This window comes from Panthera pardus, unplaced genomic scaffold (assembly GCF_024362965.1).
Source record: "Panthera pardus isolate Hobbes unplaced genomic scaffold, ASM2436296v1 HiC_scaffold_24, whole genome shotgun sequence".
NCBI lineage: Eukaryota > Metazoa > Chordata > Mammalia > Carnivora > Felidae > Panthera > Panthera pardus.
In genome coordinates, this window is record NW_026526810.1 from 31,736,347 (window position 1) to 31,753,178 (window position 16,832).

The 16,832-nt window shown below is 53.2% G+C and overlaps 1 protein-coding gene across 13 annotated transcripts in view; it reads left to right on the forward strand.

Annotated features, from left to right (window-relative positions):
- MEGF11 (multiple EGF like domains 11) overlaps positions 1 to 16,832 on the forward strand; it is a 353,192-nt gene that overhangs the window by 112,406 nt on the left and 223,954 nt on the right. For all 13 annotated transcript variants that reach the window (XR_002077980.2, XM_053888936.1, XM_019441733.2 and 10 more), the window contains exons 2-3: positions 10,472 to 10,577; positions 14,831 to 14,932. Coding sequence is in view for 12 of the 13 variants with exons in the window: in XM_019441733.2 (XP_019297278.2) it covers positions 10,472 to 10,577; positions 14,831 to 14,932 (208 nt within the window). In the remaining variant the exon portion in view is untranslated. The remainder of the gene's footprint in view (positions 1 to 10,471; positions 10,578 to 14,830; positions 14,933 to 16,832) is intronic.

Consider the following 16,832-nt stretch of genomic DNA (forward strand, 5'->3'; position numbering starts at 1 on the left):
GAGATGGCATAATGTTTTTAATCACGGCACAGATACAATCACAGCATGGACACATGCCATACAATTGTAATGGCAATTTTGCCCCAGCTTGATGGTTCCGAGGGCTGCCTGGGGAGCCCTGTAAAGTGGCCTGTGTCCCTAGGGGTAGCAGGCTCAGGGCTGATGAATCCCTGTTCTTTGGGAAAAGGTACCCCCAAGGAGCAGCCGAGAAGAATCTGGACCTGGAGGAAGGTAGGCTTGTTGAGGGCACTGTCCAAAGGGCCCTGGGTTCTTTGTTTCCCAAACGAAGATGGCTTTATTGTGGTTTTTCAAATTTTAAAATTGAAGCCAGCTCATCACAGACAGTGTAAATATACAAAAAAATATAAAGAAGAAAGTAAGTCACCTAAAATATTGTCATCTGGATATTTTTGTTAACATTTTAAATATCCTTTTGGGGCACCTGAGTGGCTCAGTTGGCTAAGTGTCTGACTTCGGCTCAGGTCACGATCTCGCGGTCTGTGGGTTCGAGCCCCGCGTCGGGCTCTGGGCTGATGGCTCAGAGCCTGGAGCCTGCTTCGGATTCTGTGTCTCCCTCTCTCTCTGCCCCTCCCCCACTCATGTACTTGTGCGCTCTCTCGCTCTCTCTCAAAAATAAACGTTAAAAAAATTAAAGTAAAATAAATATCCTTCTGGACATCTTTCCGTCTTGCTTGCTCTCAACACCACACACATGCACACCACATTTTATAGAAGTGTGATCATAATGTTCATGCTGTTTTGTAACCTGTGTTTTTCATATGATAATACATCAGAGTTATTTTTCCATGTTGCTGAACCTATGTACATTATCTTAAAATATCTTTGCCTTTCTGATTATAGTGATACTGATGTTTATTGTAGGAAACACTAATATAACAATAAAAATGTTGACTTAGAAGCACAAGTCCTATGATACCGTTTCTAGCTCCTATGAAAGATGATCACTATTAATGCTCTAGTGGATATAGGCTTCCATATTTTTTCCACCCATCAATATTTTTAATGTTGGCATAATATTTTGTTATGTAGACATGGTGGAATTTATTTAGCAAGGGCCCTACTGATTTAGACATTTAGGTGGTTTTGATGCTACAACAAACATCTCTTTATTAAGAGATATTGCAGGAAACATTCTTGAACCTATCCTTGGTCCTGGTCAATTTCTTTCTTTCTTTTTTTTTTTTAAATTTTTTTTTTTTTTTAACATTTATTTATTTTTGAGACACAGAGAGACAGAGCATGAACAGGGGAGGGTCAGAGAGAGGGAGACACAGAATCTGAAACAGGCTCCAGGCTCTGAGCTGTCAGCACAGAGCCCGATGCGGGGCTCGAACTCACAGCCCTCATGGACCGCGAGATCATGACCTGAGCTGAAGTCGGCCGCTTAACCAACTGAGCCACCCAGGCACCCCGGTCCTGGTCAATTTCTAAAAAACAAAAAAAAATTGCAAATACTTCTGCAATTTAATTTGTGCTGCGTTATAGATATACATGAAAACATGTTAGACATTGCCCGGTTGCTTTCCAGAACCCACTGATGCATGTTTCCACTACGAGTGCGCAAGCATGAGCATCGTTGGGCTTTGGGACAGTAGGTATCTGGCTTCAGAATCTTCTGGCCTAGGTTCATGTGGAAGGTTCCAGAAGGAAACCTGGAGTATCCTAGGCTGATGCCTGTGTCTGCGGGCTGACAGCCAGGCCCTCCTGTTTAGCTCCTGCCTGGGGAGAGGTGGCCCCCATTATGTGAGGGGGCGGAATGTGCCTGATATGGGTGCTGGGTGGGAAGAGAGCACAAGACAAGAGGGTAGTCTTTAATTAGAAGGGTGCTGAGGATTGAGCAGGGAGGAGGCAGGGACTAAGGCGCACAACCATCACAATGCTACCGAGCCCTGCGTTCCCAGTACTGGACTGCAGTTTAATCCTCCTGAGAGTCTGTTGTTCTCTCATCCTGCCCACGTAGTCAAAGAGGAAAAGGAGGCTCGGAGCAGTGAAATGGGTTCTCCGAGATCCAGGATCAGACTCCAGTTCTCCTACCTCCTCTGCCTCTCCCCTTGCTGTGGGGAGATGGGGGCAAACCCCGGGTTGGGAGTTGGGTAAGAGAGAGAAAAATGTGAGGAGAGGAAGGGCAGGAAAGGGAGACACACTATAGGTGAACTTGTAGAGCTCAAAGGGTCCAGGAGATGATGCAATCTGACCTCAGCCTTTGGGACAAGCAGAGAATGAAGCTCAGGGAGGGAAAGCAAGCTTTCTTGGGTCACACAGCAAGTCAGTGACCTTAGCAGGCAGGGTTGGGGGGGGGGGTGTGGGGAACGGGGCCTGTGGAAAGCTGAGTTGCTCCTGAGCAGAGCTGGCTTTCAGGAGGGAAGACCCAAGGAGAAGGGGTTGCCTTGCATCCTGGGGTGGGGGGGGGGGGTTGGGCTGTTCTCTCTCCAGAGCGGGCAGTGCTGATCAAGAGTGGCTTCAGAGGCAGTGGGAACAGAGATGGGCCAGATTCAACGTGGGAGGCACCTGCGGGGTTGTTACGCATTGATCCCCGCAAAGGTCTCTGATATCCCATCACACTTGCCTGAGGCTTCCTGCCAGGGAAAGGTTTCAGTGCTTTGAATTAAGCCACATCCTGGGTCCACGGCCCTGTCACAGCCGTTCCCACACACCCTCCAGCAAGTATTTGGTGGTCTTGGGACAGGGGCCTGCCTGAGTACCTTTGTGTCCACAGTGACTGGCAAGTGTTCAATAGACGTGTGCTCGGTAGTTGAAAGATGAGATCCGTCTTGACAATTGAACAGCAAAGACGGACCCAGTAGTCACCAAATCCATACAGCCAAGCCTAGATTTTCCACCGAGGGTTTTTCCATCAGTGTCTTTTTTTTTTTTTTTTTTTCCTCTCCAGCTCCTTAGAAATTCTAGAAGTCAGAATTCTAGAGCTGGACGGATCTTTGAGGTGGGGGAATATGGGTTGAGAGGAAACGAGTATTTTATTGGGTACCTTCCATGTGCCAGATACGGGGCCAAATGCTTTACCTGCTGACTCATTCGTATCCTAACAGCGCCGTGAAGTTGGCGGTGCCTGATGTGGTCCCTGTAAGACACTCAGCCCTAAGGCAGGTGAATGATTTTATCCAGGTTGTACAGCCACTGACGTGGAGTCAGGATTCGAACAACGTCAGTCTGGCTTTGCTATCCCTTTCACGTGAGCTCTGCCCCCTGTGTGTCATGTGACCTTGAACCAGCCACCCGGTGACAGTTCCCCCTCCTGGGGGACGAGGCGTTGGACAGTTGAAGCTCCCAGGTCTCGGTGCCTGTTCTAATACCGTGTGGCTTGTTGTTTAGTCGGTCATCCTCACCTCAGCCTACGTGGGACCCTTGATTTTCCAATGGCGGTGATTCTCCAGGGCCCTGTCCCTTAGTGCGCCTTCCTATCCAGGCACCTGTGCTTGCATCCTGTAGTCCGAGAAATGTGTTTTCAGAGTGGGCAAGGAATGGGATAGTCTCCTTGGGGCTGTATGGCCCTGAGGGACTGACTTATCTTTGGGGGTTGTGTGGACAGAGCCATGATTTCAAGCCAGGGCACGTGGGACTCGCACGGTTCCAAGAACCCCGTGGCCCTGGGAGGGGTTGGGGGAGAGAAGCAGAGCAGGCCTGGGGAGGGTGGGCTGGGAGGGGCAGGCGGCCTCCGGGCTGGCCAAGCCAGCTGAGTGCTCCCTGATTTTCGGAGAAATGGAAAGATGGAGATAATGGCTTTGTGAGAAATGGAATGGCCTAAGAACACAGATAAGTTTCCTCCCTTCATCTCTGGAGGGGCTGGAGGCTGGGGGAGCCTCTGCTGCCTGTTTGGGAATGGAAGGATTGAGGGCCCAGAACACAGAGGCTGCACCCAGTGGGGGAGGAAGGGGGGTGCTTTATCAGCTCAGCAGTTTCCGCACCCCCCCCCCCCCACTTCCCCCTCCCTGGGGATATGCTGTGATTTCTCTCCGAGCCTGGCTGATGCCACGGCCGCTTGGTCTATAGGGCTTAAGGGCGCAGGGGACAGGACCGTCTTTTTGACACTGATGAATGGTAGGCCTCCGTGGTGCCATTTTCAGGATTTGCAGCCCGAGGCTTCCCGGGCAAGGAGAAAGTAGAATTTATCGGGGCGGTTGAGCCCATACTCCAAGGAGGACGTTTACCATGTCTTTGCAATCCTCTCTGATTTATCCCAGTGGGCAGGCACCTGGCAGGGTCTCCGTGTTGGCACTGGGAATTTCTGCTGCACTCCTCACTGTCAGGGAATCACTCTTTTGGAGATTAAGAGCTGTGGATTTATTTTGAAAACTTTTTTTCTTTTTAAGTGCAGAGAGATTAGAAAGCCTTCTGGGCGTAAACCCGGGCCCCCGGTGGGATTGCTGGAGGTCAGGAGGCCTCATCAAGGCAAAGGGTGAAGCCTCTTAATTACGGGCGGACCTCAGCTCTGCTTTTCATCTCACATTAATCAGACCCCAGCAAGGCCAGTAAATAGAGAGGGGCCTGGGGACTGGGAACCAGCTCGTGGGCAGATGAGGGGGAAGGCCTGCCAGACAGGATGATAACCTTGGTATTTGCCCCTCTGGGTGCAAACTTGGCTTTTTGTTTTGTTTTATTCAGGAAAAAAAAAAAAAAAAGAGAGAGAGAGAAGCGTGTGTATTTATGTGTGTGTGTGTGTGTTCTATAAATAGAAGATAGAAATCTCTCTTTCTATACCCACATGCTGGGAGGGATGTGAGGCGTTTGCTTTATCAGTTCCAGTTCAGGGGCTGCTTCTGCTGCTTCCCGAGTCTGAAAGCGCCTTTTCATGAGGCGCTCGGAATACGTCAGTCCCAAGTTGCAGCTTGAGCTATTGAGGAGGCTTCAATGCCCGCCTTGTGCTGGTCCCTGGAGCAGATGTACCCCCGCGCTGGTGGGGTGGCCCAGGCGGGAGGCTTTGAATCACTCTCAGGATGTCACCGTGCTCCCTGTATCCACTGCCAACAGATTGATGTCTCCGCGGTGCAGTGTTAACGCAGTGTGGAATGCCCCGTGCAGTATATGACCTGCCATTGGGACAGATCTTTGGTGGCTTCTGTCAGGCCAGACACAAGCAATGTGCCCTGAGGCTTGGGCTGGCCAAAAGGCTGGGTGATGCGCTTAGCTGAAGAGTCAATAATGGGTTGATGAGGGGTATTGAGCCCTCTCCACGTGCAGGCAGGTGCTCTGGGTGCTGAGGACGACATGCACGCGCCAGACCCCAGCCTCTGTCCTCATGATGGGTGTCCTAAAAGTGTGCTATCAAGGGAGGGAAAACGACGCGCAGGTTCTAAGGCCCAGAGGGAAGAGTTGCGGCCACATCTGGATGGCTTAAATAGAAAAAGAGCAATTTCCAAAGCTACTAATAACTGATCAGCAGTGTAGGACGGGGGCAAGTGCGAGGCACCTGTGTGTCCCTCTCCCACTCGGTGCCTATGACAGGCATTACTAATCGATCATGGCACGCTTTCCCACTCCACCCCCGTTTCTCAGTGTTGCATTCCAAGCAGCCACTACCGATCGATGCCCAGTGTTGTACAAGTGGAAACCTCCCAGGACCCACAGACTAGCGCCTAGCCACCGCCACCCCCCGCCACCACTGCAAATTTATTGGGGACGAAGTGCTCCCTGGAAGAGACTGGGATGGACAGAGAGCAGGTTCCAGGTACGTGGACCAGGCTTCCGTGTCCAAGATTTCGGCACAGTCAGGAGGACTAGGCAGGTGGTGGAAGCGAAGCAGGTGGGGGAGGATTTTTGCACAGATGGACTGTGAGGTCATAGCAACTGATCCCGGGGCAGAGGCCATCTGTTTGTCTGTCTGGCCTCTGCCCTAGTTTTATGCATCTTGGCTGATGTGAGCAGCTGGTGTCTGGCCAGAGATTCAGGCTGGACTCTAGGGGCGCCCACGATGCCAGGACCCTGGGCAGGAGGCGCAGGTCTCCCGAGGACGCCGCCGTCTCTAAGGTCTGCCCAGCCTGCAGGGCTGACCCAGACTGGAACATAAGCCTGGCTGGGAGGAGGGGTCCTTTGCTACGATGTCAGTGTCTCTTAGGTTACCCAGTGGCAGGTCCCCTTAACACCACGTGCCAGGCACAGGGGGCCCTCAAGTGTTAGAATAAACAAATGAATACCAACTCTAAGGATGCAGGCTGATAGGAGCAGGGCTTCCTTCACACTTGCCCTTGATGGAGGGGAGCAGAGTTTTCCAAATGGACCTCTGAGGACCTCTGCTCCTAGCGCATTGACTAGAAGGGGTTGTAGGGAAAACACTGGATCAAACAAAGTAAAAGCAGGTCTCTTTACTTGGGGTCTTCTCAGGGCCTGAGATACACTGGGAGAGTTAAGATGCGGGCATAAGCGTGCAGCATTTCCTGAACTAACTCACTCGTGGAAAGCTCTGGGAGATTTCTATCAGTGGCTCGTGGGACTAGTGTTCCACAGAACCCTGGTTTGGGAAACACCTCCCAAAGCTGCCCCCACGGCCCCGCAACGTCATCTCTCTGCTGCCTCCAGCGCCACGGAACATTCCTGCCTCCCCGTGCACTTGCTAATGCTGTGCCTGCCGCCGAAATGCCCTCTCTCTTCCCCGCCCTCTCTCCGTGTTCTGTCCATCTTAAGTCCGGCCGCTCCACAGAGTCCCCCACGGGCCCCCCAGGGGGACTTCGCCGCTTGCCGCTTTAGCTCCTCAAAGAGATGGCAGCTGACGCGTTTTATTTCTTTGTGTCCACGGTGTAGCCCAGGTCCAGCCGGTGGTGTTCCAGGAGGGCACGGTTGACCAGTTCAGGCGGGGGGCAGGTGTGCAGACTCATCTCCCAGCCACCTTCTCTCCCCTGCAGCCTCCTACCTGGCTCACTGGGTGCGAAGCAGCCAGACCCCACGGTCAGGGAGGAAATTTCTCCATCGCTGGGACCTCAACTCTCTTCCTCTGCTCCTTAATATGCAGGGAGCATGGACAAGAGGGAAGGGAACCAGCTGATCTATTTACATGTTCCCTTGCTCCCAAGTGAAACCAGGGGCATTTTCTTATTTAATTATTAATGCCCTAAATCAGATGGTGCCCGATACGTTAACCTCTGTCACTCCGAATGGAGTCGGCCTAATAACCACTGCGGCAGCATTGATTTTCCCTCAGTCATCTTGTGAGCACATGTCTTTGGGATCCAGCCTCTTGAGAGAGAGAGCCCCAGGAAGCCCCGTTAACGTGCATGGCGAGGGGTTTGCCCGCATGTGGGGGTGGTTCCCTTCTGGCTTCTCTTCACTCTGCCTCAAGTGAAGTGTCTGAGATGAGTAGAAAGCTTCTTCTTCGTCTTTTTTTTTTTTTTAAATACTTCTCAGAGAGAGAGAGAGAGAGGGACAGAGCAGGAGTAGGGGAGGGGCAGAGAGAGAGGGAGATAAAAAAATCCGAAGCAGGCTCCAGGCTCTGAGCTGTCAGTACAGAGCCCGATGCGGGGCTCAAACCCACAAACCGCTAGATCATGACCTGAGCCGAGGTCGGCCGCCCAATCAACTGAGCCACCCAGGTGCCCCTAGAAATAGTTCTTCTAAAACCAGTTACCAAGAGGAACTGACTGGTCTGACCTAGGACTCGACCCCGCCTTTGAGGCGTTATGCGACACGTGAAGAACACAGGCTGGAAAAGCTGTCCATGTGAGATGGGACTTGGTAAGCGCTGGGCCGCGTGGCCCAGACTCTAAGCTCTGTGAGTGTAGCGTGCCTGGCACCCAGTAGGTGCCCAGGACCTGAAGGGGAGGAGGGGCTGGGGCCTGAGCTGGACCTCGAGTTGACGGTACTTGCACGTGTAAAGTTGACAATGTCGGGGCATTGAGGACAAGGGGGCCAGTGTGAATGAAGAAAAGAGCGGGAGAGACCAGTGTGGCCCAGGGCGGGAAGTGTGGGTGATAAGGTTGCATCTTGTAGATTGGGCCGGGTTCTGGGAGAAAGCGTGAGGGTGAGGGAATCTGAGGGGAGCCTTCCACGCTCAGGCTGGCCGTCCTTGGCCGTCCTTCTCAGCTCCCTTCCCACACTTCCACAGAGGCAGACTTGGCCTCAGATGGGGGACCACGTGGATGCTGGTGGCAGGGCTGTTCAAGGGTTGGGTGCGAATCCCCCCTGCTCTGCTGGCCTTCACGCCACAACATGGACAGAGGAGAGAGGCCGCCGAACTGCCTGGGTCCTTGCCTCCTCTTCCTGGGTGCTTATCCAAACACCTGTCCCCCCCCACCCCCTCCTCTATGCCCCAATATCCGGTGGGAGGCAGCTAAACTGCCCTGCCCAGATCGGACTCAGGGAGGAGGTTTTCAGGAACATTTGGAAAGATGTCCCAAATTCTAGCAACGATCCAGCTCCCTCCATCCCCCACTCCTCTCCTGTCACCATGGATCCAAAGGGGCCAGAGGAACACTCTCTTCTAATCCAGGTGGCTTTATCCTTTGATGTTCTAAGCTTCCTAAGTTTGAAGATGCGGTCGGGAGGTCCACTCAGGAGATCGCTGTAGATTACAGGAGTGACCAAATTAATGAGACAGGGCTGTGGAGAGAACCAGAACGAGGCATTCTCGGCCGCTGGCATCCTGACTCTGTTCCTTTGGGAGCACCGTGTCGCTTCCATTGTTCCTTGATTTAATTTATCTGATGGCTGATCAGCCCCCCTTGCCCTGGAAGAGGATTCTTCTCCTACACGAGTCTCCCTAAAACATGATGCCACGTCCGGGCAGACTCTTTCCGGGATCGGCTGTGGTTCCTCTTCTCAGAGGGGAACGGGCTGAAATGCCCTGCGGCCTCAGTGCTGCGTGGGCTCCAGGCTGTGCCCAGCTCTCTGTGGAGAGGCCCCTTGGGGCCCCGAGGACGTAGGGGGGGAGTGTGAGTGGGGAGGGGAGAAGAGTGGCTGTGGCCTGCGTACTCCTGGACTTTGCAAATTGAGCGGGAACACCAGAATTGCTTTTCTCTTTCCTAACTGATTTCCAAAATACGTGTAGCCAGATTGTTTTCAGATCTCAAACAGAAAAGCCTCATTAATCATTAATTTGGACCCCCACAGTTGTACAGAACTTGTGACAATTTGTTTATCTTTGAAGGAGCTGCTAAGAAGGAGTTTAGTGAGGAAATTACTGGGGATGGGGAGGAGAGCATTTAACCTTTCACGAAGAAAGACAGGAGCTCTCTTTAGCTTCCCTCCGGGTACAGATGGGTGTGTGTGTGACATCCCTGTCACTCTTGTCTGTCCCTGAGTAGGGTGAGTACTTCCTCATCAGTGAGCTCAGGGCCAATGGACTGGATCCTCAACCATTTCAAGCCTGGGGACCCCTTTCCAACGTCAAAATATTTTCTATACCATCCCCGCCCCCAGTTATTAGCAACTGCGTTTTTTTAGTGTGTCAGACGGAGAAGAGAAGCTACTCTGAATTCAGTAAAGCTTTTAAGCAAATCACGATAGCATCTGTGTACACATGAAAAATAGTGCTATCTTTCTGAGCCACAGTGTTCATTCATTTTAGAGCTGATGTTTGAGCACATATGAATTCCAGCTCCCTGGGGTGAGTTTCCCTCCCCCTTTGCCCCCAACCCCCCCACCTCCGCCCCCAGAGGTGGGAGCCCTGGACAGTTCTCTAAGGCTGTAGGGTCGTGGGGTCCTGGAGCCAGGGCAGGAAGGAGCCTGGGGGGTTGACATCTGTGTAGGTACACTTGACACCTGCCACAGGCTGTCACTTCAGGGGCCTGGATCAAACTCTATGAGCTGCTTCCTCAAAGCCCCTCACCAGGCCTTCGTCCCTTGGTGGGAGTGATGTGTGCATCAGTGTGGGAGTCAGAGACTGATACCCCATAGCAGCAAGAGAAGCAAGGTCCAGCCTTCTGGGTGGTCTGGAAGGATTTTCCCAGCTCAGCTTCCCAGCTCTGGCCACAGCAGACACCTTTCTTCTCTTTCCTCTTTGCAGGAAGGAGTAGGGAGAGAATTGGATGCTCCAAGCATACCAGAGATGAGGGAGAACGGGCAGAGGGAGGACATTGCGTTTAAAGATCAGGGGTTCTTCATCCAAGGATGGGCTCAGGGGCCTGAGGACACCCCGGTATCGCAGCCAAATGTTGTGCATGTGGGCATTTTTCTGGGGAGAAGTTCTTGAACTTTCCGGAGATTCTCAAAGGAGTTCCACGAGCCAAAAAAACTTTCAGAAGCTCTGGCCTGGAATTTCAACTTTTCCCTGACTCAGGCTTCCCACTCCCTGGTTACTCAGAGCTGGTGGAGTGTTGCTGTGTAGTCAAAGCCCGCGAGTGTGAAATATCAAATGCTCATTACATGACGTCGGGGGGAAACTTAGTCTGCTTAGCAAGTCTATTTTGTTGTTTCGTGTGAGAAGTCTCCGTGCCAAACAGATGCCCGGGAAAACGGTCTGATTAATGACGCTGCTTCCTTTGTCCCCTCCCCCAACCCCCCACAGGGCCCGGGATGGCACTCTCGGTGACAGGGCTCACTGTCTTCTCTCTCCTGCAAACTGCCCTCTCCCTGAACCCCGAGGACCCCAACGTGTGCAGCCACTGGGAGAGGTAAGATGTGGATCTCAGATGTCCAGGCACTCCCCGAGGGCCTCACCCTGGGCTTGGCACTGTTGGGACAAAAGCGGAGTCGGGAGGTACAGAAGCTGCCCACCGTGGGCCTGTGGTCCAGCTGGGGACACAGCACAGAGGCTGGAAGACAGGACAAAGCAGTATGGATTCTGTCTGGGACTCGGGGCTGTGGGAGGGGGTTGACTTAGTGATGCAGTGTGATAGATGACAATGAACTCCGGTCCCTCCCCGCACTGGCCCTCCCTGACCATTTTCCAGAGGCCCAGCGGGGCTCAGTGCCCGTCCACAGGCAGGTGGGGTGCGGTGAGTGACCGCAATCCGGATGTGCTATTCTCCGATGCTGAGATGCCGTTGCTGCTGCTTCCCGCCTGGTGTGGGCAGGAGGGGACCAGGGGAAGAGCGGCCTGGGGCCTCTGCAGAAGAGCCGGCTGCATCCTGGCTGCAGCACTGGGTCCGTGGGGAATGGGCCAGGGCCCTGCAGACAGCCTGACTTTGAAGTACAAGGTTAAAGTATTGATTTTGGTGAGCAGAAAGATAGTGACCGGAGACCCAATCAGGAAAAACCGAATTAAACCCTGGAATTGATTGGCCGCGCTGACCAGGACGACTCTGCCACTTAGATGTTAATAAATCAAATGAATAAAATTAAGATGAGGGCCCGGTGGGGGAGGCAGATGGTAGAGGACAGGCGAGTGGGGCTGGCCGTGCTCCGTGCTTGTGAGGGTGAATGTCCCGGCCCCACGACAGGGAAAGGCACCCCCCGCCCAGGCCACCCCAAGCCCTGGAGGGATGAGGGTCTGGGGGCGCAGAGGGAGTGCCCCTACGCCAGTATGAGCATGTGCGGCAGTGACTGGGCGCTCCGTGGGGGTCCCCACAGAGTCCGCTGGAGCAAACCGACACCTGTTAGGTACAGTGGGAAGAACACAAGGTCTGTAACGAGAGGACCTTGGTTCACTCCAGTCTGTCACCTGGCAGCTGTAGGACTTTGGGGCAGTGTCTGAACCAGCCTGAGGCTGCTTCCCCACTGTCAAGTGGGGAGAATAATTACCCTGGCCTCACAGGCACGTTGGAGGATCGGGGTACCGGTGTCACGAAAGGGCTTTCGCGACCGCAAAAGTCGATTGTTGTCTTTTCTTGGTGACGCCTCTGGCTTTGCAGGAACCGGTTCTCACAGACTTTAAAGCACATCGGGCTCACCGGAGGTGGGCGTGGAAAACGGAGTGTTCTGGGTCCTGGCCCCGGAGACTCTGATTCTACAGGTCTGGGGTAGAGCCTAGGGATATGCATTTTTCATAAGCTTTCCACATGGCTCTGAGGTGACTCGGGCTTCTTGCCCTTCTGGTCTTGGTGAATTTAAACCTTTCTTTCCCAGAGGGTGAGAGAGCTGTCAGGTGAAGTTGCACACTAGCCTCCCTGGTTGACGGATCCCAGCCTCGACAGCCCCCTACTATCCACCTGATCCGAGGCTGAGATATAGTTGCTTCCTGAGGATGGCTGTGCTATGTCCCCACCTCCAGGATACCTCCTCCCGTCTGCCCTTCTCTGCCTTCCCCAGCTCCTCTAACTGGGCCGTCTCCTCCAGGGAGCCTTCCCTGATGGCAGGGCCCATCCTCACTTCCCTCTTCTGAGTCCCAACTGTGGATCTGTTCAAATTGAAACCAAATTCTCTAATTTCCTAACCGCCCTCACCCCCCGCCCTCCCCGCGACATTAATAAACTGGGAATAGGAAAACACTCTGAACTGAGCTTGCACTGAGCTGGCATTTCAGGCTGATTGGGCTGTCAGCAGAGGTGATCATTTGATGGGAGGACAAGGACAGACCCTATGGCTAAAGTGAGGTCTGGGGGCCCCTGGTGCTTCTCCAACCCTTAAGGGGGAGGAGGCCTCGCAGACAGTGACCCATGACACCGGGTGCCTTCTTCTTCTTGGCTTGCCCACCTGAGCTCCACTGCCTACTACATATGGACAGATTTAGTCTGCATCATTCCGGAAACATGCCCTGGTCCCCAGAGACCGCTTAGGGAGACTTTCTCAGCTGGATTAGTGCTTCTGGCAGGCTCCTTGTTAATTATGCCCCTCCACCATTAAACCCAGCGGAAAGACCTCCCCTGGCTGGTAAAGCCCAGTTCTACAAGATTAATCTGGTCCCTCATTAGCATATTGGCAAGCGAGCGTGTTAAACCGCCCAGCCATGAAACCAGGGGCGCACTCTTCGCCCCGGAGACTTGGAATTGATTCAAGGTCTCACTGCCAGACTCACTCGGCCCAGGGGACCCCCTGCAGAGCTGGGACCGTTCCCCCCATGATACTCTCCTCACCCGTCTGTCGGGCTGATGCCTCTTCTCTGAGCACCCAATGTCTGTGTCGGGACGGGAAGGGGTGCCTGAGTCCCCGAGTGCGTAGCAAAGGCGGGGAGCCCATTCTTCGTGTGGTCTGGCTCCTCCTCTCCCCGCCACAGCCAGGGAGGAAATACCTCAATGTGTAGCACAGGAGGTGAACCATTGCAGTCGTATAGCAATGGTGGCCAGCGTCTATTGGACGCTTACGGTGCACCCATTAAAAATTTTACGTGTGTTATCTTGCGCTGACAATTTTACTTGTTATCTTACTTTACCTTCCCACCACCCTGAGAGATGGACACTCTTGTTGCCTTTCTTAGTCCTCACAGTAACTGCGCGAAGCCCTTGGCAGTATTTGCCATGGATTTACAGGTGAGGAAACGGAGCCTTCCGTGAGTTACATAACATGTCTGAGGTCGTGCGGCTAACGAGTGACAGGGTTCGAAGGTGACCCGGAGCCCACGCACGCTTATCCAGTCACTCTTCTGCCCTAAGTGAGGTAGTCAGTAGCCCTGTGGGAGCATAGGATCGTGGAATTTCAGAGTTGGAAGGGGCCCGTGGGAGGTCAGGGGTAGGTGCCGAGCTGCCTCCGTGTCCCCGAGCCTGGAGATGAAAAAGCGTTTGGCCCATGTCTGCGCAGATGTGTGCCTCTGTCTCCGATTGCTGCTTGCTGGCTGATAGAGGCTCAGCAGGGACCCTCATATCCTCAGTGCTTCAAAGAGCCAGAGAATTTCCCAGCCCCCCGAGTCCCTGGGCCTTGCTGACTGCTCCTGGCCCCGCTTTCTGAATTTTAGATCTTTGACCTTTCGGGCATCAGAGAGCCTGCTGTGGACCCACTCGGGGAGCTGGCCTGCTCAGCCCCCTTGCAAGCAAACCAAGAGCTTCCTCAGGCAAAGCAGACGGGCTTTTATAGCCTGGATCTAGCCATCTGGCCCAGGTCAGTGAGCCGTCTGGGGGGAAGCAGTGAGGAATACCAACCTACATAAAAATGAATTCCTGAAGTCTCAGCTGGGGCCCTCTCCCAGCCTGCACAGCAAGCATGAATCTTCCCTTCAGCATCCCGGCTCGACCGCCTTTTCATACAACTCCCGGCAGGGGCGGGCAGGTAGAAAGACATATGGGTCAGGCTGAGATCCGCCCCCCTCTGTGACTTCTACCCACTGTTCGGGTTTACAGCCAGCAGGCAGGATAACGAGGTGCTCCTTGGATTAGGGGATCTGGGGCATGTCCTTGATGCTCCCCCAGCTATCCCGGAGACAAGAGAGAGCGGAAGGTAAGTGACCTTGGGGAGGTCACTTGGTCTCTGTGATGTTCATTTTCCCTGTTTGTAAAATAAGGCTACTAGCAGTGCCACCTGTCTTAGAAGATTGTGAGGATTAAAATGAGCTCAAACACTTAACACAGGGCCTTTAATGAGTATTCGCAGTTATCGGTACCAGCTGTGTGGCCCGGGCAACCGGCCTCTCCCTGAGCCTTAGTCTTTTTCAGCTGTGAAATGGGACCACTTTGCTCTAAGGGTCGGCTTCCCTGTAGACGCGCTGAAAACCATAGAGATCCACACAAAGTATGTTGAAACTTGTTGGCTCTGCCTTCCAGAGCCACGTAGAATAAACCTAAACTCTGCTTCGTTCATTCTCTGATAAATGAACTGGAATTTCAGAAAATGAACCGGGCCAAAGGGCAATAAGGGATGTGCCTTGGATCCAGCCTGGGGTCGGGGAGGTTTGATTGCTGAGGGCATGCAGGGCAGGAGGAGGATAGCGGGGTGAGGGGAGGTTTGAGCGGCTGGACACGTGGCTGTGGGCCCGGCTCCCCTGGGGAAGGAGACCCCATACCAGCTGAGCCTCTCAAGTGCTGACCATAGCTTCTTCGTCCTCCCGCCTGACTTTCAGCTATGCGGTGACCGTCCAGGAGTCATACGCACACCCCTTCGACCAGATCTACTACACGCGGTGCACAGATATCCTCAGCTGGTTCAAGTGCACCAGGCACCGGTGAGTACCTCTCTCGGGGGGTGGGCTGGGGAGGGGGTGCTGGGCCCTCAGAGTGTGGCTTTGTGCCGGGTAGTAAGAGTCTCCTGTAGCAGCCGTAGTCAATGCACTGCCATCTGAGAGTCCCTGCTGAGGGCTTCTATCTGGCCAGAGAAGCTTATGGGCAGGGTAGGGCAGAAGTGCTAGAGAATTCCTGCCCTTGGGGGCGTCTCTCACCCAACGAGAGGTGGGGAGTCGGTGGGTAAGTCCCCTGGTTCCCTCACTGGAGGGCAGAGGGGAAAACTTTGAGGCGTATTCTACACATATCCCAGCATACCCTGAATTGGCTGCCTCTTCCACCCTCTTTTTCCCTCTCCCCTCCCAGGGCTTCCTTACGTTACCTCCCCAATAAACTCCTTGTCCTTGAATCTTTGCCTCAGGGTCAGCTTCAAGGGGAAATACAACCTAAGACAGAAACCTCAGAGCAGGGGTAGCCCCATGCCAGGGCATCTGGTTTGGAGAACTGAGCTCAGGATAGGACTTGGCACCCCCTCGGCACCTTGGCCAGGCTGCCCACGGGAGACACTCAGTCTAAATGACTGCACGGGGCTCCTGCTCCCTTGTCTGCAGCGCCCCCCGCAGGTCACGCCATTCTCTCATGTTGCTGGGGGAGAGAGGAGAGGAAGGAAGAGAACACGTTTTGTTGGATGACCCCGGGCAAGCTGCTTTATTTTGGGATTCCCAGTGTACTCATCAAACATACAGTGATCCTTGCCCTGCGTACTCACAGGGTCCAGTGAGGTCAGGGATGTGAAAATACTGGGAAAAATACAGGGGAAGATGGAAAAAAGCGAGCTGTTAGATCCGGGCAAGGTGGCACTATTATCTGAGGGTAAGCGGGGGAATGAGGGGGACGCCATCCCTTAGGTTTCTTTCCTAGTTGCTCAGCATCTGTGTTGGTTTCAGATTCCTTTTGCTTCCTCCTCCTGGGCCTAGTCCCTCTTTGTGGTTTATGCCTAAATCACGGTGGGTAGCAATGTGGCTGGGGAAATTTGCTCTATGCTGAAAAGCCAAAGTCCTGGTTTTCATGTCTGAGTGTAGGACACGATAGCTGCTTTTAAAACCCTTACTGGCTAATTCCAACATCTGGGCCACTTCAGGGTTGGTCTTCATGGGTTGTCTTTTCTTTAATATAGGTGATATTTTCTAGTTTCCCTTTTCTTGAGAGAGCAAGCAAGAGAGAGAGAGAGTGAGAGAGAGCGTGAGTGAGCATGTGTGAGCAGGGAAGGGGCAGAGGGAGAGAGAGAGAGAAAGAGAGAGACAGAGAGAGAGAATCTTAAGTAGGCTCCATGCCTAGCATGGAGCCCGACACAGGGCTCTATTTCACAACTGTAAGTTCACGACCTGAGCCAAAACCAAGAGTCAAGACACCTAACTGGCCGAGCCACCCCGGCGCCCCTCCAGTTTCTTCTTATGTCTAGTCATTTTGAATTATATTCTGGGCATTATAAACAGCAGAGACTGTAGAGACTGAGTTCTGTTATATTCCAACCAAGAGTATTGATTTGTTGTTGTTGTTGTTGTTGTTGTTGTTGTTATTGTTTTGTTTTAGCTCTCAGTTAACCTGGCTACAATCAATTTCCCGTTCAGTATTTTTAGTCTTAGCTGGACTGTGTGGGACCTGTCCTCCACACACATAATTCAGGGGCCAGGAGTTTGGACAGAGACTTTTGTAATGAATATGGGGCTTCCTCTTTGCTGTTCTTTTTTCTGAGCGGGGTTTCAATTTTCACTTTTCAAGTTGCTGGACTTGTCTTGTGGTGCTTCAAACCAGTAAGGCCGGGTGCCTTCTCTCTGAATTGTAGCCATCCGGAGTCCTTGTTGACTGGGTCCTGAACTTGGGCTCACCTTGCCCAGTGTCATT